Source organism: Carassius gibelio, chromosome B25, assembly GCF_023724105.1.
Source record: "Carassius gibelio isolate Cgi1373 ecotype wild population from Czech Republic chromosome B25, carGib1.2-hapl.c, whole genome shotgun sequence".
In the NCBI taxonomy this organism is placed as follows: domain Eukaryota; kingdom Metazoa; phylum Chordata; class Actinopteri; order Cypriniformes; family Cyprinidae; genus Carassius; species Carassius gibelio.
Window position 1 is genome coordinate 15,272,752 of NC_068420.1, and position 24,511 is coordinate 15,297,262.

General features: G+C 35.4%; 3 protein-coding genes across 6 annotated transcripts in view; all 3 read right to left on the reverse strand.

Annotated features, from left to right (window-relative positions):
* Positions 1–24,511, reverse strand: part of LOC128013988 (annexin A2) — a 327,457-nt gene that overhangs the window by 91,102 nt on the left and 211,844 nt on the right. The window lies entirely within an intron of this gene.
* Positions 1–24,511, reverse strand: part of LOC128013979 (OTU domain-containing protein 7A-like) — a 73,745-nt gene that overhangs the window by 38,218 nt on the left and 11,016 nt on the right. For 2 of the 4 annotated variants that reach the window (XM_052597190.1, XM_052597191.1), the window contains exon 2: positions 6,493–6,627. The gene's annotated coding sequence lies outside the window, so the exon portion shown is untranslated. Of the gene's footprint in view, positions 1–6,492; positions 6,628–11,961; positions 12,067–21,661; positions 21,745–24,511 lie in introns of those variants that run through there. The other 2 variants (XM_052597193.1, XM_052597192.1) reach the window with 2 other exon arrangements.
* Positions 780–2,708, reverse strand: si:ch211-174j14.2 (uncharacterized). Its single transcript, XM_052597212.1, has 2 exons — positions 1,962–2,708; positions 780–1,551 (listed from the first exon to the last, which is right to left on the reverse strand). The coding sequence occupies exons 1-2, from the start codon at positions 2,401–2,403 to the stop codon at positions 1,109–1,111; spliced, it is 885 nt and encodes a 294-aa protein (XP_052453172.1). The 5' UTR covers positions 2,404–2,708; the 3' UTR covers positions 780–1,108.

Below are 24,511 nucleotides of genomic sequence, written 5' to 3' on the forward strand. Positions count from 1 at the left end.
AAGAGGGACCACTTGCTAAGGGCCCCTAAAACTCTAAACATACCCCTGTAAACAATACTGCTTTTATGTCATGGAATGTAGTTTTTTTTAGGTGAGAATGTGGTTGTTTTGACTTCAAATATGAGGTTTGCTAATAAAACAAAGTCTATTTGAAAATTTTTGTCTATTTGTCGTTTTTGGTGATGTGAGCTCCAGGGCATCGGCGGCATTCAGCGCCTATGAACCGGAAGAGAGCATGTAGTTTACAATTGAATATATTGTAGTCAACTGTAGTCAGTAATGTAATATAAATTACTAATTTTAGGTAATGAATTCTGATATAGTTGTAGCTTGTTGCATCTTGCACAATATTTGTGAACTCAGGAAAGAAACATACCTGCATGAATGGAACACTGACAACCAGTGTGATGTTTCTGCTGAGGCTACTGACCGAGAGAACAACAGAGTAACTGATGACGTGCAAGCAGTTCGGAGGGCATTGGCAACACTGATGAGTTAAAGGAATAGTTAACCCAAAAACTATTTACTCAACGTCATGTAATTGTAAACCTGCATAAAGTTCTTCTTTCTACTTCTGTAGCAAGAAAAATATAATATGGAAGTCAAAGGTGCCCAACAGCTGTTTGGTTACCAACATTATTCAAAATAGCTTACTTTGGTTCAGCAGAAGGAAGAACTTCATGCAGGTTTACAATTACATGAGGGTGAGTAAATGATGAATGAAATATAAATATGACTGTACATTTTTCCATTTGATAACAACTTCCTTTTCAGGGGAATTTCTTAAGGGGACAGTTTATTTTTGCCTTAAAATTGTATTAACTAGGGTCAAGGCATAAAACATAACATTTTAACATTTTATTAATGTATTATTGTTTAAAAAAATCATACAATTAACACAAATTCATATATATAAATACATTTAAATATTATCAAAACAAAATATTAACATGTATACTTATTAATATGAACAAATACTTATCGTAGTGCACAGAATACACTTGGTTTGCAAAAACACCAGGAACACTAACACTTGTAATTCCTAACATGTACAATTAAAGCATATTTTTTCTAAAATTTGAAGTGAACTGTTTTATTTTATTTTAGTCTAGTCTTGCAGATCTTCTAAGAACGAAGACTTGAATTGAGGATGGAGTGAGGCCTCTGCATCTTGATCTGGTGGGCGGTATGGTGCCATGTAGCTAGTGCTAGGGCTTGGAAAAGAGAAGTGTTGGCTGTGATGATTATGTTGTTGGTAATGTGGATTCAGAGGAAGAGACGTTGTTGGGGGTGGGCGCGTCATAATGTCCTTTAAGAGGTTTCCTTGGAACTCCATCATTTCCTTCCACATCGCCATCATGCTTGCCCTTTCCTCCTTCTGCTCTTCCTTTGCCTCTTTGTGCAACCTTTCTTCATACTCTCTTTGCTCCTGTATACGGAGTGCTTCTTGCTCTCTGAATGTTGTTTCCATAGTTTGTAGCACTGTAGCTATGGAGTCAATCATGTGATCTTTGTTTTTTTTTGACTTCTTCCTTGGTGGCTGAGTGAAACCTAAAAATACATGATCAATACAAATTGTAAGATCCAGGCACAGTTTCATTATTTTGAATGCCTATTGTTTTTATTTATTTATTTATTTATTATTATTATTATTATTATTATTTGCATTAATGGCGGCACCTGGCGGAAGTAGAAATATATTATATATCATCTGTTCACCTTTGGATTGATTAGGAAGAGAGGGTGTCGGGAAAGTCACTTTTTTTGGCTGACCGTATGCAAAAGGTATGGATGTGAAATAAATATATTAAAAGTATTGTTCATTATTAGTTCCTGTTAACTAGTGCAAACATATAAAAACGTAAATAATCTTTTCATTTACCAAAAAAAAAAAAAAGAAAAGAATATAGGCTATTTGTTATAACACGTTTATGATGTAAACAATGAATTAGTTTACCCACCTGTAACCTCATCAGTTAGTTCTGCATTACAAGTTGGTGCCTCTGTGTCGACTGACTGACTTGACGTGCTGCCATCACACGCGTCCTTAGCAACGCCAGATTGGGGTCCCTCAAAATTCAAACTACCAGTCAGAGCAACGGGATTTGCGGAATGACTGGATCCCCAAATGGATTGACAAAGCTCATGATACATCCAAGTTATTCTTCCATTGCCACTTTGTTTATGATGATCGTTAATTTTCATATATTTAAGGCGTAATGTTTTCAATTTACTGATGACCTGACTTTTTGTCCTGTGGATGCCTTGCTCACGGAGACGGTTAGTAATTTTATCATATGTTACTGCATCACTAACAGTTCCTCTAAGATTACGACAAATTTCTTCATCCGCACGGATAAAGAGAAGCGCTTTAATTTCACTGTCACTCCAGTTGGATGACATTTCTTTTATTTTGGTAAACAAATGCGGAGTGAATGCGTCACCTCCTGCGTCTGATTGTTATGGTTGGCCCTGAATAGGCGTCATACGTCACCACGTTCTGAACGCGTACGTGCTTATACCGGTAATTTTCCTTCTGCGTTCACACACAGCAGAATTCCGGAAATGTACTGGTAATGTTACAACTTCTCACACCGTTAAATTGCCTGAACGAATTTACCGGTATTTTTGAAAAGATTGTGTTCACACATGATCTCTTTATGACAATTTACCGGTAATTTTCCGGAAACTTCTGTATGTGTGAAAGGGCTTTTAAATAAACCGAACAGCCAATAGCGTTTTCCAAGCAATACAAAGCAATCCACTGCGCTTTGAGTAAGATTACAAACTCTGCAATTACATTCTGCTATAGCCAGTAGAGAGGCCTGACTAACCCTGCAGAATTAAACCTAAGATTAGATCATTCGCTCTCAAAGAGACATAGCACATTAACAATAGCAATTGTATGGCCGCTGCCGGCCGGTGGTTTATTTTTGTGCTTTTTCATAGGTCACATTTGTGCTGCCAGATGTAGTCCGGCTCAAACAGATTACAGAATGACATAATCACAAACCCTGATGACCTTTACACAACTAGTGTGGTAATATATAATGTGGGAAATTACAAATTACTGGTATTCATTAGGAAATTTAGCATTGTGTTGTCATATTTTTAGGGACAAATTAAGAACAACAACAAAAAACAGTATTTTCATACTTGTACGTAGTATAAACACAGTCACTTTAAAACTTTTAATTAACTACATAAATAATAGCAAATCCAAAACCAGTATATAGTATCTCTGTTTTTACACAAGTTTCTGTTTTGACAGCAAAAACGTATATCTTTCTTATATCAAGATGAGAATACATTTTCCTTTTCATATGCCTTGCATTATTTATCAGGAAGCCCAGCACTTTAGTGGCAGTTTAGCTGACCCAGTTCCATCCTGATGTTTGTATTGTGTGCTGCGTCTGGGTCTGTGTTGGGATTCACTGTAAGCAAAACCAGTTCTGTAAAGCACTCAGAGCATGAGCTCAAAATGTCCAGTGCTTCCACATTTAAAACATCGCAATGTACTCGGTTATGACCTTTATAAAACACCTCAGCCCAATTTATATTATGGATATAGTGATTGTTCTGTAATTAATATCAATATAATAAAACTCAAACATAAATATTTTAAAGCCACAGCCCCCCAAAAAACTGCAGTGCAATTTCAGCCAGTCTGGATTCAGTGTGATTAATGGTGGAGTTTATTCTAGTCAAATTCTGCTACTTATGAAAACAGTTACATGGAGCAAGGTAACTTTAATTTTTGAGATCTCTACAGCATGAAATGTGAGTTTCCAACAGTCAAATTAAAAATCAGCAGTGTTGCGGTTAATGTTTGAAACTAATGATGGCTGATGCCTGACAGCAGAATGGTCTGTCAATAACGGACAATTAAAAATCAGCACAGCCTTTTGTTGCAACGTTTTTCAGTGCTGCATTTGTCAAGTATATCTAATGCGTAATTATATTGCATATAATAAATTATTAACAATTATACATGAAAATTGTTGTATATAAGTATTCATATAAAAAACACAAATGTTATATTATTTTATATCATCTGTAATGTTTCTAATTGCATAGTATACAATTTCATATTAATATAATAATAAATAGATAACTAAAATTATATATATATATATATATATATATATATATATATATATATATATATATATATATATATATATATATATATATATATATACTGTATATAATAAGTTATAAACAACCTTGTATATAATCATTAATATAAATTAACAAAACTGTTATATTATTATTATTATTATTATTATATATTTTATAATCTGTAATTGATATATTTTCAATTACATATATATATATATATATATATATATATATATATATATATATATATACAGTATTGTTCAAAATAATAGCAGTACAATGTGACTAACCAGAATAATCAAGGTTTTTAGTATATTTTTTATTGCTACGTGGCAAACAAGTTACCAGTAGGTTCAGTAGATTGTCAGAAAACAAACAAGACCCAGCATTCATGATATGCACGCTCTTAAGGCTGTGCAATTGGGCAATTAGTTGAAAGGGGTGTGTTCAAAAAAATAGCAGTGTCTACCTTTGACTGTACAAACTCAAAACTATTTTGTACAAACATTTTTTTTTTCTGGGATTTAGCAATCCTGTGAATCACTAAACTAATATTTAGTTGTATGACCACAGTTTTTTAAAACTGCTTGACATCTGTGTGGCATGGAGTCAACCAACTTGTGGCACCTCTCAGCTGTTATTCCACTCCATGATTCTTTAACAACATTCCACAATTCATTCACATTTCTTGGTTTTGCTTCAGAAACAGCATTTTTGATATCACCCCACAAGTTCTCAATTGGATTAAGGTCTGGAGATTGGGCTGGCCACTCCATAACATTAATTTTGTTGGTTTGGAACCAAGACTTTGCCCGTTTACTAGTGTGTTTTGGGTCATTGCCTTGTTGAAACAACCATTTCAAGGGCATTTCCTCTTCAGCATAGGGCAACATGACCTCTTCAAGTATTTTAACATATGCAAACTGATCCATGATCCCTGGTATGCGATAAATAGGCCCAACACCATAGTAGGAGAAACATGCCCATATCATGATGCTTGCACCTCCATGCTTCACTGTCTTCACTGTGTACTGTGGCTTGAATTCAGAGTTTGGGGGTCGTCTCACAAACTGCCTGTGGCCCTTGGACCCAAAAAGAACAATTTTACTCTCATCAGTCCACAAAATCTTCCTCCATTTCTCTTTAGGCCAGTTGATGTGTTCTTTGGCAAATTGTAACCTCTTCTGCACATGCCTTTTTTTTAACAGAGGGACTTTGCGGGGGATTCTTGAAAATAGATTAGCTTCACACAGACGTCTTCTAACTGTCACAGTACTTACAGGTAACTCCAGACTGTCTTTGATCATCCTGGAGGTGATCATTGGCTGAGCCTTTGCCATTCTGGTTATTCTTCTATCCATTTTGATGGTTGTCTTCCGTTTTCTTCCACGTCTCTCTGGTTTTGCTCTCCATTTTAAGGCATTGGAGATCATTTTAGCTGAACAGCCTATCATTTTTTGCACCTCTTTATAGGTTTTCCCCTCTCTAATCAACTTTTTAATCAAAGTACGCTGTTCTTCTGAACAATGTCTTGAACGACCCATTTTCCTCAGCTTTCAAATGCATGTTCAACAAGTGTTGGCTTTATCCTTAAATAGGGGCCACCTGATTCACACCTGTTTCTTCACAAAATTGATGACCTCAGTGATTGAATGCCACACTGCTATTTTTTTTAACACACCGCTTTCAACTAATTCAACTAATTGCCCAATTGCACAGCCTTAAGAGCGTGCATATCATGAATGCTGGGTCTCATTTGTTTTCTGAGAATCTACTGAACCTACTGGTAACTTGTTTGCCACGTAGCAATAAAAAAATATACGAAAAACCTTGATTATTCTGGTTAGTCACATTGTACTGCTATTATTTTGAACAATACTGTATATATATATATACATTTATACAATTAAACTTGTATAAAATCATTCCCATATAAAAGTAAAAATAGAAATGTTATATTGTCATTATTAATAATATTGTTATTTTATTGCATAATAATTAGAATATTATGTTTTATGGTAGCAACTCATTCAAATACAGTGGTTTTGTGTCTTTTGCAACCTGATAACACTATGAGTTCCAGTTGTTTATGATCAATGAACATTGATTTTAAATGCTTAATTAAAAAAATGATACATGTATATAGACTGTATATAGAGCAATTTCTAGCAGCTGAAATAGCAAGTGTATAAAATTTATATTATCTTAATTTTTTTAAGAGGAGAGTTTTCACAGCACAGAAATGTGTTAAGTTTTGTAAGAGACGGGTTTTAAAATTCTACAGAAATTAGTCAGTGATCACATGCAGATTCCATGTGGGCTTTGTAATGTTCCTGTGAATAAATGCTGATCACATAAAGGCAATCTTACTTTCTGTGTTCTCAATGGGAGTTGAGCAGCCACCTCACCACCATGCTTATGTCTGCGTCACACACTCTCTAACACACACTCCTCTCGTCTAGTCCATGTTTGGCAGGTGAGGAAGACTCAGGCTCAAATACAGGCCTAGAAAAAGAGAGAGAGACCCATTAGTGAACAAATCTCACATAATCTCCAGGGCCATATAAAGCACAGTAATGTAGTCTGACTTTAGCCATATTATGCAAGCGCGACCCAATATCCCAGTGACCCTTTTAAAACACCCCTACAATCTCATATTACTGATGTTAGCTCAAAAATACCCTTTCAAACATTTCTATTCCACGTAAATTCTCTAAAATAGCAGTGCATAGTTAATGGAAAGTAAAAATATGAGTGTTTATGTAATTTACATCATAGTCACTACAGAACACTGTTAAATGCATCATCTGAGATGTGGTGGAAAGGTTTATAGCTTTCAGAAAAAAAGCAAAATGAGATTCCCATTTGATAGATGGAAGACGAGTAGGTCAGAAGTAGAGCTGAGGAACATGAAGAAACTTGAGCTCCATTTTCAGAGATCACAGTGATGTAATGCTTTACATGAGCTCGTCCTGACAAACTGGCAACCGTTCGATCACAGGGAGTTTATTAAGGTTTTTCTGATTTGTGTGTGTAGAAATGGCTGATTGGACTGGTAAGGATAAATAAAATTTCCATAATAAGTGTTTTTTTTTTTTTTTTGAGAATACCACAGGACCAGTTCAGGATTCCGACCTCAGTATGAGTCATTGTTGTTTACATTACTATTTCTTGCAAGAGGTCAAAAGTTCAAATCTTGCTCAACTGAACATCATCCGTTTGTCAGTAAAAATCCCACTTTGTTTGAGTTACGATAGTATTTATGTATTTATTTAACACAGATAATTTTCAGCCATTTCAGTAGGTATTTTATTTTATTTGTTTGTCATATATATATTAATTCCACACATATTTCCAGCCATTTCTATAATAATTAATATTTTATTTATTTAGCGAAATTCCACAGATATTTCTCAACAATTGAACAATTCATTAATTTATTAAACGTTACATTCCAGAAATATTCTTACACCTTTTTTACTAATTTAATTTAATTTAATTTAATTTAATTTAATTTAATTTAATTTAATTTAATTTAATTTAATTTAATTTTAAATTCCGGAAATATTCATCAGAAATTGTTTGTTTGTTTAATATACTATATTTTTATTTATGTAGATGATATTTTAGTTGAATTCCAGAGATATATGTATAAAAAATAGACAAATAAATATGTAGATTGTTTAAGTTAAATTCCCAAAATTATTTAGCCATTTAATCACCAAAAGTATAACTAATATGAATAATAAAACTTATTTGGTTAATAATATCCAGTCTCAAACAATAAGAAATTAAAAAAGACTATAGAAAAAAGAAGCCATATTAATTGGTGATAGTTTTACAGTATAAGTAAAGTATTTTTGGAGAAAGTATTGTTTTGTGAGATACGTGTGTGTGTGTGTGTGTGTATGTGTTTGAGTGTACTGTGAGCGATGAGGTCATCCTACAGGCAATCTGAGTCTACATGATGTGAAAAAAAATATGCATACACAAAAAACGCCATATTTGATGCCTCAGCAGGCCCAGAGTCTCACACGGCAGCAGTTTCTACAGCAAGATCCCTCTGAGCTGCTGTAACCTTAAGAAGCAAAAATCACAATACATAATTCACAGCTATGCATTCTGTACATTCAGCTCTCCTCCTCAGAACAGCGGCTCACGGCTGAGGCTCATTTCACAGCATTAGACTGAGAGATGGACAACTACATTAGCCCAGGGGTCAAAGGTCAGGGCTTTTAGGAATAGAGGTTGGTAAAGAAAAAAAGAGTAAAATACCCTCTATATGTGAATTTTCTCCTAAAACTGACAAAAGTATTTTATTGATTTTCAATTCATTTTATTTTAACATTTACTTTTAACCATGCTAATTTAATTCATCTTCTTCTTCTTCTTCTACTATCTGATTATATTATTAAAATCAAATTTAAGGCTTTTAAGACTCCCTTTGAGATAGCAGTAAAATCTATATATTGAATTAGTAATGTTCTTAGTCTTTCTTTCCTGTGACAGGTGGCTCAGAGAGAATCCATATAAGTTTGCATTAAATTAAATGCCAGACACATTTTATTGTGTAGCCAAAATACTAAGAATTAACAGGAAAAAAAAGGGTAATTACTGTATGCGCGATGCTTTGATTTTAATTATCAACAACCCAAAATACGATGTGGCTTTTATTTTGAAATGCCTTCGTACTTCCAAATTCTTATTTAGAAAGATGAGATAAAATATGCACTCTTACAACTGTTTACAAAAAAAAAAAAAAAAAAATTAAATATTGAAATACAACAAACCATAGTGAAAACACTGCACAATTAAAAAAAGATTTAATGGTATTTTTTATGTCATTATAACACTTTAAAGGGAGGAATGGCTAAAAAAATATTAGCTCAATAAAAATAAAGAAAAATCGTATAATTAAGACATTCTAAGACTTGAAAAGGCAGTTGGCTATTTTAAGTAATATATATATATATATATATATATATATATATATATATATATATATATATATATATATATATATATATATATATATATATATATATCAGCTCAAGAAAAATAGATATAAAGAAAAAAATAAAAAGTTAATAATAACATTACTCTTTATTGTGATTCCTATTTTTTGTGCATTTAAGACATTTTTTAAAAGGCAACTGACTCTTTTAAATATTCAAAATGAATAAATAAATAAATAATAGCTCAAGGGAAAAAAAGAAAGGAGACCAAACAGAAATTTTAAATTCAAGACCTTAAAGTGATTTCAAGACTTTTTTTTATAGCATGAGACATTTTAAGACTTAATTTATATATATATATATATATATGTATATAAGTCGACAATCTCTTGTTTCTAATTTCTAGATTCAAATTTCCAATTAATTTCTGATCTGAACAACTAAAAACCTTCCTTAAGTTGTCCAGGGGTCCAAGAGGGGTTTGATATCCCTTGCAGTGTTGTGGGTAACGCGTTACAAATTAACGCGTTAGAGTACTCTAATTACTTTTTTCCTGAAATGTGTAACTTAACGCGTTAGTTTTCGTGCGTAAGTAATCAGTAACTTCGTTATTTTTTAAAAAAAGTAATCCGTTATTTTAAGGAAAGGAAAATCCCGACTGCAGCCTGCTTTTTTTCAGACAGTAGGCCTAGGTCTACTGTGCCACCTGCGGATGTATCAGCGGAGCCGAAGCTCTGTGATCGGAAAGTCAATGGCTGTGATGCGTCTGTGCCCTGCGCCTGACCCTGTGTGTGTGTGGGTTTTTTTTTTCCCGATCTCCCGGCAAGATAGCAGAGAGGACAGCGTTTGGTTTATGGAAGTACGCACATTATTTTCAATTTGTCAACGAAAAAGAAAAGAACATAACGGTAAAATGCACACTCTGCTTTGGTGAAAAGCTTCTGTCGACCGCCAAAAATTCTACCTCAAATTTAACGCTACGTTTTAATCACTACTTTGAATAGTAAATGTAAGAGGACTGTGTTAAAGCGAATTTAGGCTTGTGACTGTGGGTGACACTTTAATAATAATTAGTTTGGCTATTAAGCGATTTGTCATTTGCCTGTGTGGCAGTGAAGGATTTAATTCGGTTTGTTATCATTTTTGTTTGACAGGCAGCTGTTAATTTCTGTTAGATCATTGGCTGGCTGATTGTTCATCATTTCTAAATGGATTTAAATCTGCAAGCCTGTTTAAGGTTGTGTTTACAAGTAAGCATACTTGTACTTTGATAACTGCATTATTTAAAGTTAAAGAAAAATCAGGAGTTATCTTGTGGTGCTCATAATATACAGTAGCCTAGGCTACCCGGGCTGGGTAGGTGCGAATTTTGATTAATAATATGTTCTGTGATAATAAATAAATAAAACGCCATGTGGAATAGCCGATTTCTGACTGTCTTTCCTGTTATTGTTATCCTGCAGTGTTAATTTAGTCGGATGACTGACGTTATTCTTTGTCGGGAGTCACGACTCCTAGGTGCATTTAAAGGGGCCAGGGGCTGTGTCTGTCATGTGTGAGCCGCTGAAAACGGCTTTTAATTTTTGGTAACGCATGAGTACTCTAACGCGTTACTTTTATGAATAGGTAACGCTGTTATCATAACTGATTACTTTTAATTGATGGCAACGTTGTAACCTAACTAACTACTTTCCAAAGTAACTATACCCAACACTGATCCCTTGACACCAATTTAATGAGTCAAACCTGCAGCTACTGTTGAACTTCATAACCCTTTTCTCTAAAGAAATGGAAAAAGTGCAGAGATGCCTCTCTGATGAACTCCCACGGTTTCTGAAGAAAGCTTTTAAATGAAGGAAATAAGAAAAGGCTGAGTAGAACATACTTAGCAAAACATACTTTGTTTATCAAATATAATCTTCTCCACCCACACGTGCATTCATAGAAACACACATATTCACTGAGAACAGGAAACAGTTTGTTTACACCTCACGCTGCATTGACCCGAGCGCACAAGGACCTGCAGGCTTCTAGTATTTATGAGCCCATGTTAACAAGCTCAAAACAGAAAGACCCTCGCTCTCACCTCCACCTACGATCAGAGCCGCTGTAAAACACTTTCCACACGCTCACAGTCAACAACAGCAGCCACACACTCTCCCTGCTCTCCTGCGGATGATCAATGTTTCCACGGCTAAATTTAACACAGTAACCTTCATAATTGCGCTTTGAGGCTGCAAGGTTTATTTTCAGAGTGTCAGACGTCTGACAGCGGTGGAAAAATGTGTAGAAAAATGATATGCAAAGCAAGTGTGAGAATTATGTGAAGCAATTACTCACAATTTCTCCACAATATGTACATGGAGTGAGTATTTGTGTGTAAAGTTATTAAAACACACACAAAAAAAAAAACTCAAAAACAAACTTAAGGACATACACAGGCTTATATAAAATTTTATAATAAATGCACCAATTTAAAAGATAAATACATATGTAATAATATATAAATAATATAATTAACACATTTATGAAAGTTCTATAAAATATATCGTTATTACAATGTAAGGGACAATATAATGTGATATACACATGAACATATATATATATAGACACACAAAAATAATTATTATATTATATTATATTATATTATATTATATTATATTATATTATATATGCCCCACAATAAATTTTGTCTAGAAACATGCACATGGAACCAACACTGTTTTCATATCTATAAAACTTGATGAATGCATATACTCAACTGAATCCATCGCTGATCTGTGAAGCTTTGCTAAAGCCAGGTTAAAAAGGCCTGCCGACACTGATGTAAGTAATGAGTACACAAACACATCTGTGTGTGCTGCATTATTCAAGCATTCCTTACCGCCGCTTCCACAGGTGCTCCTCAGGTATACACACACACCTGGCTGCATTTCCTCACACTGAGCCTTCAACATGCAGCCCATTACCTCATAGACCTGCAAACAAAGCCAAAGACACACAGCTGCAGGTCTAGCAACCCCAAGGAATTATGGGATACAAGCCCAGCAATGAAAATAAGGCTCAGGACATGTCACGCAGTGCTCATTCAACCATGTGTGCTTTAACAAGACTAGACTCAGACTTTATAAAACTCTCTATAAGTCACACAATAACTGCAAACAAGAAGGCTTTCAAATCTTTCTACTCACATTCTACTTAATACAAAGTTGTTTTATCAGAGTTTTTTTTAATGGGTCTAACGAATCACTGAAGGAATACCGTATGTTCAAGTTCTATTGACTGAATTTGTTGTGTAATGTTGACTAGCATAGAAAATTATTTGGATTTTTCTCTCTCTTTTTTATAGTAAAAATGCTTGTGCAGTATCAGCCATTTCCAACTACTCTACCAAAAGTATGAATAAGAGCCATGTTTTTTGGACATTTACTGTGTCATAACATTACATGCTCTATCGAGACTCAGTTGACACCAAGGTCTCCTCAGCAGGGGTAGAGGTCAGAACAGGAAGGAAGTGGCGCGCCCAGGAGGCAGTGGAACGGGCAGAGGCAAGCAGCCTGGTGGGTACGGTGGCTACTGGGCGGGCCGGGCTTGGTAGCAATCCCAAGGTGGAGGAAGCTCGCTTCAGCAGAGTGGTGGGCATGTCCAAGCAGGGGGCCTGGACAAGGTGGGAGAAAACAGCTGGCCGCAAGATCACTTGGGCAGAACTCTGGAAGGCGGAACCACACCATTTTAAGTTCTTGGTCCAGTCAGTGTATGATGTCCTCCCTAGTCCTGCCAACCTGTTCACCTGGGGCCTGGTAGATTCACCTGCTTCGCAACTCTGCCAGAAAAGTGGATCATTAGAGCATATCCTTAGCTGCTGCTCAAAAGCCTTAGGAGATGGACGGTATCGTTGGCGCCATGACCAGATCCTGAAGGCAGTAGCAGACGCCATCTGCACTGGCATTAACATCAACAAACAGCATCTTCCAACCAATTCTGTAATTGCCTTTGTTCGAGCAGGCGAGAAGCCGCAGCCTACTAGAAGGACCCAAGGGGGCTTGCTCGCAACAGCAAGAGACTGGCACCTCCTTGTGGATCTGGGGAGGAAATTGAGGTTCCCAGACACCATTGCAGTCACATCACTCCAACCAGACGTGGTCTTGATGTCCCCAGCGAGTAAACAGGTTGTGTTACTTGAACTTACGGTCCCCTGGGAAGATAGGATGGAGGAAGCCCAGGAAAGAAAGAGGGCCAAGTATGCTGATCTGTTAGCTGAGCGTCGGAGGAATTGGTGGAAGGCCCGCTCTGAGCCTATCGAAGTGGGCTGTAGGGGCTTCGCAGGCCAGTCTCTACATCGGGTCCTGGGACTCTTAGGGATTTGCGGACTGCATAGGAAAAGAGCCATCAAGAACACACTGGGAGCTGCTGAGAAGGCTACAAGGTGGCTCTGGTTAAGGAGGGGGGACGCGTGGCGTATGGGGCTACCTGGACACAAGTCGGGGTCTGATCACCCCCGGTGATCCAGGGTGTCTGATATAAGACCCGAAACACCCCATGACCCCGGGAGAATCACTGACGATGTGTCCAGGTTGCACTGCAAGGTGTATTCAAGTACTGTCAGTATGTTTTTTGTTGTTGTTTATATATATATATATATATATATATATATATATATATATATATATATATATATATATATATGTATGTATATGCAGCATGGTAATACCATTCTATGGTTTAAAAATACAGTTCATGGAATACAATGGCGCAATTAAAAAAATAATAATAATAAAAAACAATATTAGTAGCACATCATGGGACCAGTTTTCTGCCCTAGTTTCCAGTCCTTAAGTCATAGTTGTAGTCTTGTCTTGTCTGTATCCCCTGTTACCTGATTGTTGCCTGTGTTTATATTGAATTAACCCCTTGCCCTTCTGTTTCTGACTGTGTTTGCACCTCGCCTGGACTATTGCTCATGTTATAGGATTTCCCCTCTTGTCAAGCCCTCTGGATAACCTTTGCTGTCGACTGACTCATGCTCGGTTTGGATTACTCTTTTGTCTTGCCCTCAATATACCTGTTTGTCATTGTGAGAACCTTGCCTGGTTTATGACCATGCCTTTAAATAAAAGCTTTGCAGATGGATCCACATGTCTTGTTCGTCAATCCTGAATCATGTCAAGTCCCATTTGATTTTCATGAGTCAAGTCAAGTCAACGCTGATCATCAGGGGTCAAGTCAAGTCACAGGTGATCTTCCAGAGTCCAGTCCAGTCCCATCTCAACTGATCTTCCAGAGTCACGTCACAGCTGATCGTCCAGAGTGAAGTCATACAGAACTAAACATCCAGAGTCACATAACATCACATCTGATCATCAAGAGCCTTGTAACGTCCTGGCTGTTTAACCCAGATTATCAAGGTCAGTCCTTCGGTATCATAGTCTGGTCTCTAGTGTGAGGAATACACTGCTGGTGTCTGCTCGTGCAGCTGGTATCCCAAAACCCACTCACTGTTCCTGAACTGATTTCCCTGTCTGAAGCACTTCCCTTGATGGGGATCGCTTTATGGTGTGTTTGGGCTGCATCCATCACCACAGAACCTCCCGAGGTGGAGGCACTCGCTTCAGCTCCTTACTTTGTGGTAGCACCCAGCGATGCACTCTCAGCCTCTCGTGTTGTAATCGGAGAAACCGTTTCCGACTTCTCCGTTTCCTGATGTTACTGCTGTAGATCCTTCAGAGGTGTCAGTGGTATCCATTTATGAACTCTCTGCCTGCCCAGCTGTGGCCAAGGAGGCTGTTTATGAGTTCTCAGTCTTCCCTGTCATGGTCAAAGTGACTGATGCTGAATGTACCTGTCCTGTTAAGGAGAATGTTAATGATCTGAGTGTGAATTGTTTGTCTGTCCAATTTCAGTCACTAAAATGTCTACCAGTCCAGTTTTAGTTAATACACCAAATTTTTAACTGTCAGCCTATCCCATATCAACCCCTGAATCTGTTTTTGAACCGGCTTCTTGTCCAGTTTCAGTAAATACTAAATAACAACCACTCAGATCCTGCTGAAGGCATCGAGTATTGTTTGTGTATATCGCTCTTCTAGTAGTAGAACATTACGGAGCCAGTTTTCTGCCCTAGTTTCCAGTCCGTATCATGTGGACAGGAAATATATTACACTCCTCAATAAACCTCATCATACACCATTCCTTGACCAAAAGCACTTTGAAAGTGCCGCAATGTTCCCATGTGCCCTGTACACTATTGAAGAAACACATTTCCTCTCGAATAACTTCTGCAGTTACAGCATCAGATGATTATGAAGACAGATCAAATAAATTAGTGTAATTATAACTGCAGCGCTGACTCATTTGGCTCTGATAGTGTGTTTTTGTGTAACGTTGAGGGTCTCTGCATGTCGTGCAGAAGCTCAGAGCTTCTGATGATCAGAAGAACTTGCTTCTCTGTGTTTTTGATCACCACAACAAAACATATCAGACATGAGCTAGAGAGAGACAGAGAGACACAGAGAAAAACAGACCACACTGAAACCACAATAGCATGTTTACTGTTTGCTAACATGGAGAAACCAGTCCAGAGATCAAGAAGATAACACAATAAGCACGAACTCAAGACTTCTGCACGATGGACAGAAAATAAGTTCTCCTAAAGAATACACTGAAAGAGGGACCAGAATTTCATGCAGAACGCCGGGGCTTGGGCATTTTTGTTTCCGGCCAGTAAAGAAACATCTCTAACCTAACAGCTATTCATTCAAAAGATGAAAGTATAATATTTGAAGTGTTGGAGTTCGATATAACCAGAAACAAAGAATATATATATATATATATATATATATATATATATATATATATATATATATATATATATATATATATATATATAAAAAAAAAATATATATATATATATATATATATATATATATATATAATAAAAATATTTATAACATTATTATTATTATTAATAATAATAATAACATTATTTTAATAAACAAAAAACATTATAAATGATTACATTAACAATAATGTTTTATTATACTACTGTTATTTTTAAATAATGAATTTGAATTTCCATTATGTTAAAAGCCAATGATAAAATATAATAGTTAAAAATATAACTTTTTATATTGTTACTTATATGTTATATAGTTTTTTAAATATATAAATACATTTTATATTTATTATGTATATATAAATAATACATATATTAATATATAGTTATTTATTAGATTATTATATAATCGAAAACAAGGAGCGTGAGAGATTTTCAAAACATATCAAACATTGTAGAGACCTTAAACATTCGAACTGTAGCGAAGGAATTAATCATTCATGATATTTGCAACAAATAAATAAATTAATCAAATACATTTAAATAATAATAATCCTCTCTAAAAGATATTGCGTATATATTTTATTTAAATAATGTGGGGACTATTCACCAACAGTCAAATCCCTGACTCTGTCAGAAACACGTAACAATGGCTAATAAACCATCTGCTATGTTGGAGTTTGTACTAAATCTAAACTATAACTCCAATCTACATCTGGCATGCATACATTGCAGGTTTTAAACTCGTGCACCTTACATGTTGTTGACCATCTCATCTCGTCTCTCTGGGCCACACGGCCTCATGGGTTCACCTCGCCCTCGTAACCTGCACCTGCACACCTGGGACGAGTGTGTGTTTTGTTTTTGCTGACTAATATCGGCCGACAAGCCAGCTGCTTGAGGCACCTCGATGTGTCTATTAGCCCAAAACAAACACTACAGTACACACTCAGTATTTCCTCCGTTTCCAGTAGATGTTGAGAAGCAGCACATATTAATCCAGTCGTCTGATTTAACACAACACACATTGTTTTCCACCATCACACTTTCTCAACCGATCAAGACGTAGTAAAGAATAGTAAATCAAAAGCAGAAACCGCTTCTCCTCAGAAGCGTGTGTTGATGCCAGGCACACCAGATGGAGTCTCCACACCCCTCTGCTGGGCTCAGTTTAGTGCCAGCTCTTCAAATTGGACTCTAATGTGCAATCTAATAAGGCTGGTTACATAATATTTTCATCATCTACCGCTACTCTTGGTTTAGGAAAACAAATTCAAAACAAAACATGATTACGTATGACATCATACTGTTCTCAGAGTTTCAGAATGAATGGAGCGCTAAACCGTTTCCAAATATAAACAGAAACAAAATAGAAAATATTTATGAAGCCAATTTGCTTAATAGGATTCAGATGTAACAACATGTACTTATTATATATTACTTATAAAAATGATGAAAAGAAATGAAAGTGGGCCATAATAATAATATATTTTTTAAATTGTTATTATTGTTATATCTTTATATAATGACATTATAATATATAATAGGTATGTCATTCAATATATTTAATTTAATTATATATCTAATGATATACCTATATCTCCAAATTATTCATAATTTCATACTTATTTTAATTATATATTTACATCATATTATGACAATATTGCGGTGATATAATCTTACAGTAACACATTCTGCGATATAAACAAAAATGTGGATTATAGGATTCAAACATGTGTCTATTACTTTGTTTTTTGGCAACTTTTTTCACTCCATAACTTATTAATTATTTTATTATTTACAGGATAAAATATTAAATAAAAGTAAAACGTCATTACATGTTAGACATTATACATAATTCTATATATAATACACAGTGATATATTATTCTATAATTACACATCATTTATTATAATTATATCATTAGACCTTTTGCATTTAATTATATAATTAAGTTACATATTTTATTATATATAGTTATATACATATTAATTATATTTTAATGATATGTCACAATACAATCTTACAGTAACATTTTCCACATTTTTGGCCACTTTTTTCACTTATATATATATATATATATATATATATATATATATATATATATATATATATATATATATATATATATATAATACACATATTATTTATTATATTTTTGATGATACAGTAACATGTTCTAAGTTTAGTCATAATTGCTGTAAGTGGTGGTCAATTTCTTTTCCTGTGAATGTGTAAAATATCACTAATGTGAACTACCAACGGGTCACGTCTTCTACACGCCATTTTTCCAATCAAATTAAATAAAGAAAACCCTGTTTGTCACTGCAACAACATGAACTATGTGTGGAAATGACGAGCCACGCAGCATTGAACACAGTTCTGAATAAGCAGTGTTTTCTCCGTGACAGCGTTTGGCGTGTCCTTGCATTCTCAGGAACAGATTCTTCACAGACACTAGACTCATTCACACTTCAGTTTACACATCTGTCATGTGGTTTAACACATCGCTGCATGTGTCATGACAAATTAGAGGGTTATCTTCATGGCCTCAATTCAGAGAACCCGTCTGCCTTTGTCAATACAAATATAAAATATCAAAAGATCACTTGATTTCTAAGTTACAGTTTTGTGGCCTTCAGTCTGTGTGTATCTACACTGCGAACTATTTCTGAATGATTACTGACACTGATGAGACTCAAAATTCCGCTTTGCATCACAGGAACTAACTGTTATTTTATTTTGGGACACTTTGATTCTGACATTTTTATTTTTATTAAAAAATAATATAAAATTGTCAGAAAACAATACATACTGTATCCGTATATAATGATAAAAAGTATCTTACTTTGTATCTAGTGTATCTGTAGTGGCATTCTGATAATGAACTTTATTATTTATTTTAAAGTTATTTTTAATAAAATATTTAATAAACATATTTATGTTACATTATGAAAATATGATGCTAATACATGTATATGAGATTGAAATATATATATTTTTAAATATCAGTACATCAAACAATGGTATTTACGAAACAATCTGCTTTGTAGAATTATTTTATTACTATTTTAAAAATTATTTAATTTATTTATATTATAAAAATAATCAAATAAAATGCAACCAAAAACAGCATTTTATTATATATAAATATGTTGTGAATGGTCAATCTGATGCCTCAAAATTATTCACGTAAATTTCAATAATAATTCTTAAATATTGCTATTGTGAGCTAACCAACATGCAATTTTTTCAATGAATAAAACAAAAGCGGTTCATTAAATACTAAGGAGTTATTTTAAATTGCAATAGTATTTTACAATATTGCTGCTTTTACTGTATTTTTGATCAAATAAACAGGCTTGGTGGAAATCAAAGATTTTTTTTTTATGTAAAAAATATTAAAATATATAATTATTCCAAACATTGGCCAGCAGTGTTGTATATATTGTATGCTCCTAATAAAAAAAAGATAAAATAGGTTGAATTATTTTTCTTCCTGGGAAAAAATATTGATGACTCATCCTGCACTAAACAGATTTTTATCCAATCAAAAGCTCTCCTGAATGAGAATGTCCCAGTGATTACCAAGTTGTGTTCATTTTTAAAGATTGATATGCCCTGCCCAACCTTCCTGTTTCAACGGGAAATACCTCAACACAATGAAACAAGCGACTTCACCTGGAATTTAAAAATAAATAATTGCTAGTACGACACACACACATGTACCAACTAACTGCACAAGTCATCACAAAGATTCAACTGAAACACTTGCTGGTAGGAAGAGTTCTCTGCTTCTTAATGGATGATGAATTCATTTATTATCCTTATGTGGGCTTCAAATCAAGTCCTGGATAAACAGCGCGTCCAGTTTGAGTTAAGTGTACAGACAGACAGTGATGGGGATTCAGATGTGACATCTTGTTCCAGCCTGATGTCATGTCTGGTCTTAACACTTGTTCTCTACACATGACTGATGAGGTAAGAGGCTTATTCAGTACATCGAGTCTGCGCTGCATTTGCCAAACCAGATACATTATGATAATGTGCTCAGCTGTGAACGGAAAACCTCTTTTGAATTTCCTTTGGCTGAAAGGTCAAAGAAAGCCTCCTCTCACAATAAAATGGATTTTTTTTTAAACCGAATCACAGCTCTCAGATCACTCTGATAGCTCAGCCGTGTATGAAAAAAAGAAAGAGATACAAATACAATCTGTTATCATAGATATCACAAAAAAAGCATTGCTTTCATGGATGCAACAAATAAAAATATATCTTAAACATAATTTCACAAATAAAACAAAGCTGAGTGCTGTTCAGTTATCAGAAACACACACACACACACACAAATATAAAATAAAAAAGTCAATAATGGAAAGAGTTGAGGTCCACAATGCTGCACAGTTCCAGTATTAGTTCCCTATACTGTGAAAATAAATGAATAAAGAGATGAAATGGATATCAACAACGAACACGTGCCTTATTATTACAGACATATGTTCCAGAATGTTACACACTCTGGAGTTTGTAAAGCTAAAGGGATACGGTTACACCGGACACTGATCCGCAGACACGGGACGTGCTTCTGCTGTCGGAGCCTGCTCCAGAGCAGCAGATTCAGTGACTGAATTTCAATGCAGGGTAGAAAAGGCTATTCAGCCTCTGAATCAATCACTCACTTCCATCTCTCCTCCTCCAGCCACAATGCTACACTTGTGCATGTGTGTGCGTGTGTGCGTGTATGTGTGTGTGTTGGTATGGATGCAAAAGCCGGACGGAAGTATGGGAAAGAGGATATGCACCGGATCTGTTGAAGCCTTTATCAAGAGCATTTCAATGTGTTTGGTACAAGGTACAAGGAAATTGATTCAAAACCCTTAGTGTTCATTATTTCACAGCCACTGTTAGATAATAATACACCAAAGCTAATGAGAATATTTAAAGAGATAGTCCATCATTTATTCGCTACATTTCATTCAAAATCCTTTTGAAATGAGATCTTTTTCTATGGTAAGCTGAGAATGAATCAATTGAAGTTGAATTCGTAAACTCATAATGAATCCTTAAATCGTTCATACTTGTTTTATAAATTGAATCAACTGATTCATTGAAAAATATTGAACTAATTAGAATGACTTGTTCGTTAATCCCATTAAGTCTTATTTTAGTGTACTTATAGCACTTATTGAATAAGCTTTTATTTTATCTTGTCGGTGCTCAATTTTGTTTCATTAAAAATATTAGCAATTTTATGTGCTTTTTTATTTGTTTTAATATGTCTATTCAGCTGTAATGTATTTTTATTTTTACCTATTAATGTATACTTATTACTGAAATGTATTTCAGTAAAGCTGCCAAGACAACATTTCTAATTTTCATTCAAGCTTTTTTCATGTCATTTTTATATTTTATTTCAATTGCCAAAACCAATTTGTAATAGGATTAGTTCTACAACACTGATCCCACATTTGCATTTTTTTATTTTGTGAATAACAGCGTATGCATTTTGATCTGTTTCTCACACAAAGCTATGATATTACATTACATATCATATATTAAAAGATGCAGTATATAGTGGTCATATAAATTGTCATATGAACTACTTTTATGTATTTATTTATTTTTTTTAAGCTTGACAGCCTTAATTTTCATTCGCTCCCATTAAACTGAAAACAGGACATTCCTCAAAATTCACCTTTTGTGTTCCACAGTAGAAAGATTTAGGCCCTGTCCACACGGAGATGGAGCTTACCCCAATCCGATCTTTTTTTTCCTCGTCTCAAGAAATATCCGCGTCCACACGAAACCGCAAAATGATGTAGTATACATGCCAGACCAGTATGTGGCGCTGTAATTCTGACACAGAGATACACTAAAAACAGAGAAGACTTGGACTATGTTCATAAACCTTGCGCGTTGTACACAATCGAACATGGAATAATACATTTATTAATCTGTGTTAATGTTAGTTAATAAAAAGAAAATCGGTCAGTGTTTGTTCATGTTTTTGTTGCTGTTACGTGACGTAGAGGTGTCTGACTAGGGGGGAGACGTGGGCTGATGACGTCATCGTTTCTGAAAATACACGGATTAGCCGTCCAGATGAAAACGCAAAGACAGCGTTTTCAAATTTGTCCACTCTGGGACCTGGTTTCAAAAAATAGTGGTTTCACCTTATGAAAACGCAGGATGCGTGTGGACGAAATGCCTATTCGCTAAAAAATGTGTGCGTATTCACAGAAACGTGTTTCCGTGTGGACGGGGCCTTAGAACAATGAATGCGATGACAGGATTTACTTCTATTTTGGATGAGTATTCTGACAGAATGACGAAGAACTGCTTTGAAATAAGTGATTAGCCTTTACCATCCGAAAAAAAAAACTGTCTGCATACTTGATTCCTTTTCACAACTGTGGCATTTGAGCAAATGGTTTCATAAATTTTAGATGGGTTTATTAATGCAAGTTCATACGACACATTAGTTTCAGTGTGCACATCTGCGCAAATATTCCCAAAGATCAATGATGTCGGCTACAGTGGATCTATCTCATCTCTCACATGATGAATTACATGACTGACTTTGGCAGGTTCAGGTCAAATCTTTTCAGATGGAAACAACGAGCAGAGTCAAGTGTCGTGAGGAAAGCACTTTTATCACAACCTCTGACGCTTCGACTCGAGAGGCACGTGGCGGCATCTCGGTATGCCTGCAGCTCCCAGTCAGACCCGTCTGGGCGTGTAAGTGTTTGCTTCACCAGTTGACAGAAAGCTCAGAAAACCAGTTCTCACTGGAGCAGCAGATGCTGCAGCTAGCAGCAGGCGTCTAAACAAACTGTTTCTGGGTTTTCCATTTTTGCATTCCTCAACCATTTTTGAGAATCTTTAAATGGAAAGATTCCACGTATGTTGAAGTTTCTTTAAGGAACCACTGATTCCAAATAAAAACCTTGGTGTTTAAGTGTGTTGGTGCAGTTCATAAAGCTGCTGCAGTTAAAGGCTAATTAGGTCATTCCTGTTATGCAGCATATTGTCATGTGCCAGTCATATATGTCTAAATATAATGGATAATATATAACCATTAAACTTACTTATAATATCAGTCATTTGTTTTCTTAGATCTCCATATCACAATTACATGAACATGGATTTAACTAGAATCTGAATCATTTTATACCATACATTTGGCAACATATTAGGAAACATTCCAGGCTTTTCTTGGGAAAAGTGTATTAATTGGTAATCAATTAGAAAAGTATTACCTACATGTCGATTTCCTTTTTTTTTTTTTTTTTATATTTTCTTTTTTATAAAATCGCTTCAGCTAACAAAAGCCAGGTCCTTTATGTCATCATCATCCAGAAAGTGACATAATGTGTTTTGATTTTAGTGTGAAGTTAAAAATATTAGCAGACATCAGCCACGCAAAACATAATTAGCATTAGCATCAACCTATTAGCATGGTGCTAGTTGGATAGTCTCAACCTAAATCACTGCATCTGTCAAAAATCAGTAACTGAGCTCAGTTTGTGGTTTGGCTGAATAATTTCCAATTCAGCTAATAGTAAAATCACTAGCTAATGCCTGTAAATGGTGAAATTTTCCCACATTAAATAATTACTGTCCACAAGACTTATTAACTTTAGCGTTTTCCTCAAGCATGGCTCCAGTCCAATCCTGTTCTAGTAAAGACTGTGTTTGGACATGGACTCACTGGATTGGCAAGGGAACAGACAGAACCAACATGGCTTTGAACGCAGTGTTAACCAGTTTCTCTCCTTGTCTCTCTCTTGTTCCTGTTCTACTTATCTGAACAAGAGCTCAGCTAATACAACATCGGTTGACCCAAATCTACAGGGGTCCATCAGGTGATATACATGAAGACAATTACAAAGATTTCCCCAAGTGAAACGTAGTTTGTTATAAAGTGACATATGGAGCAAGGGGCAATTTCACAGCTGAATGTCGACACCAATGTGTCAGGCTGTCTGGAGACGAAAAATGTCTTAAAATGCAAATGAGATTTTGCCAAAACCTGTGCAGACAATATACTCTAGCAAGTTAAACATTGGGGGGTATAAATGTATGTGTAATATTTTTAACGGAGGGCCCTATGATTTCTGCGAGACAGAACCGTGGAACTCAGTCATAAAAATGCCACAGAATTTTGGTTTATGATCTTACTCTGTGTTTCTCTCTGAATGAGCGTCAGAGTTTCGTCTGCTACACATACTCGAGCATGCATGATGCTCAAACTGTTTTCAGAGTCTGCCACAGTGGAAGACTTCCTTAAACAAACTAAAAAAAAGCCTCCAAACCACCAGGGGGCCCCCTTGCTCTCAAAGATGATTTAATGACTAGGTTTGTGTGATTACCATAGACAGTAAAAGAAATGGACACAGCGACCCCATTGGATTCAACGGAGACAAGTGAAGTCAATTAGAAGCACGCACTTCCCGGGGTTCGAGCGTACTGCGCAGACTCAAACTGAACTTGATGGCGTAGATGTCACGTGAGCAACCTGTCTGACAATTGTAAGTCTTCTAATAGCTGTGCCAGGGGAAATCTGAATCACCCACCAAATCTTGCAGAGAAGGCGAGCATG

Bases quoted from the DNA above. Each gene is read 5' to 3' on its own strand.
- si:ch211-174j14.2 (XM_052597212.1), bottom strand. From the start codon at position 2,403: ATGTCATCCAACTGGAGTGACAGTGAAATTAAAGCGCTTCTCTTTATC. The intron at 1,552-1,961 runs GTGGGTAAACTA...ATGTATTTTTAG, and splicing joins ACTAACTGATGAGGTTACAG to GTTTCACTCAGCCACCAAGG.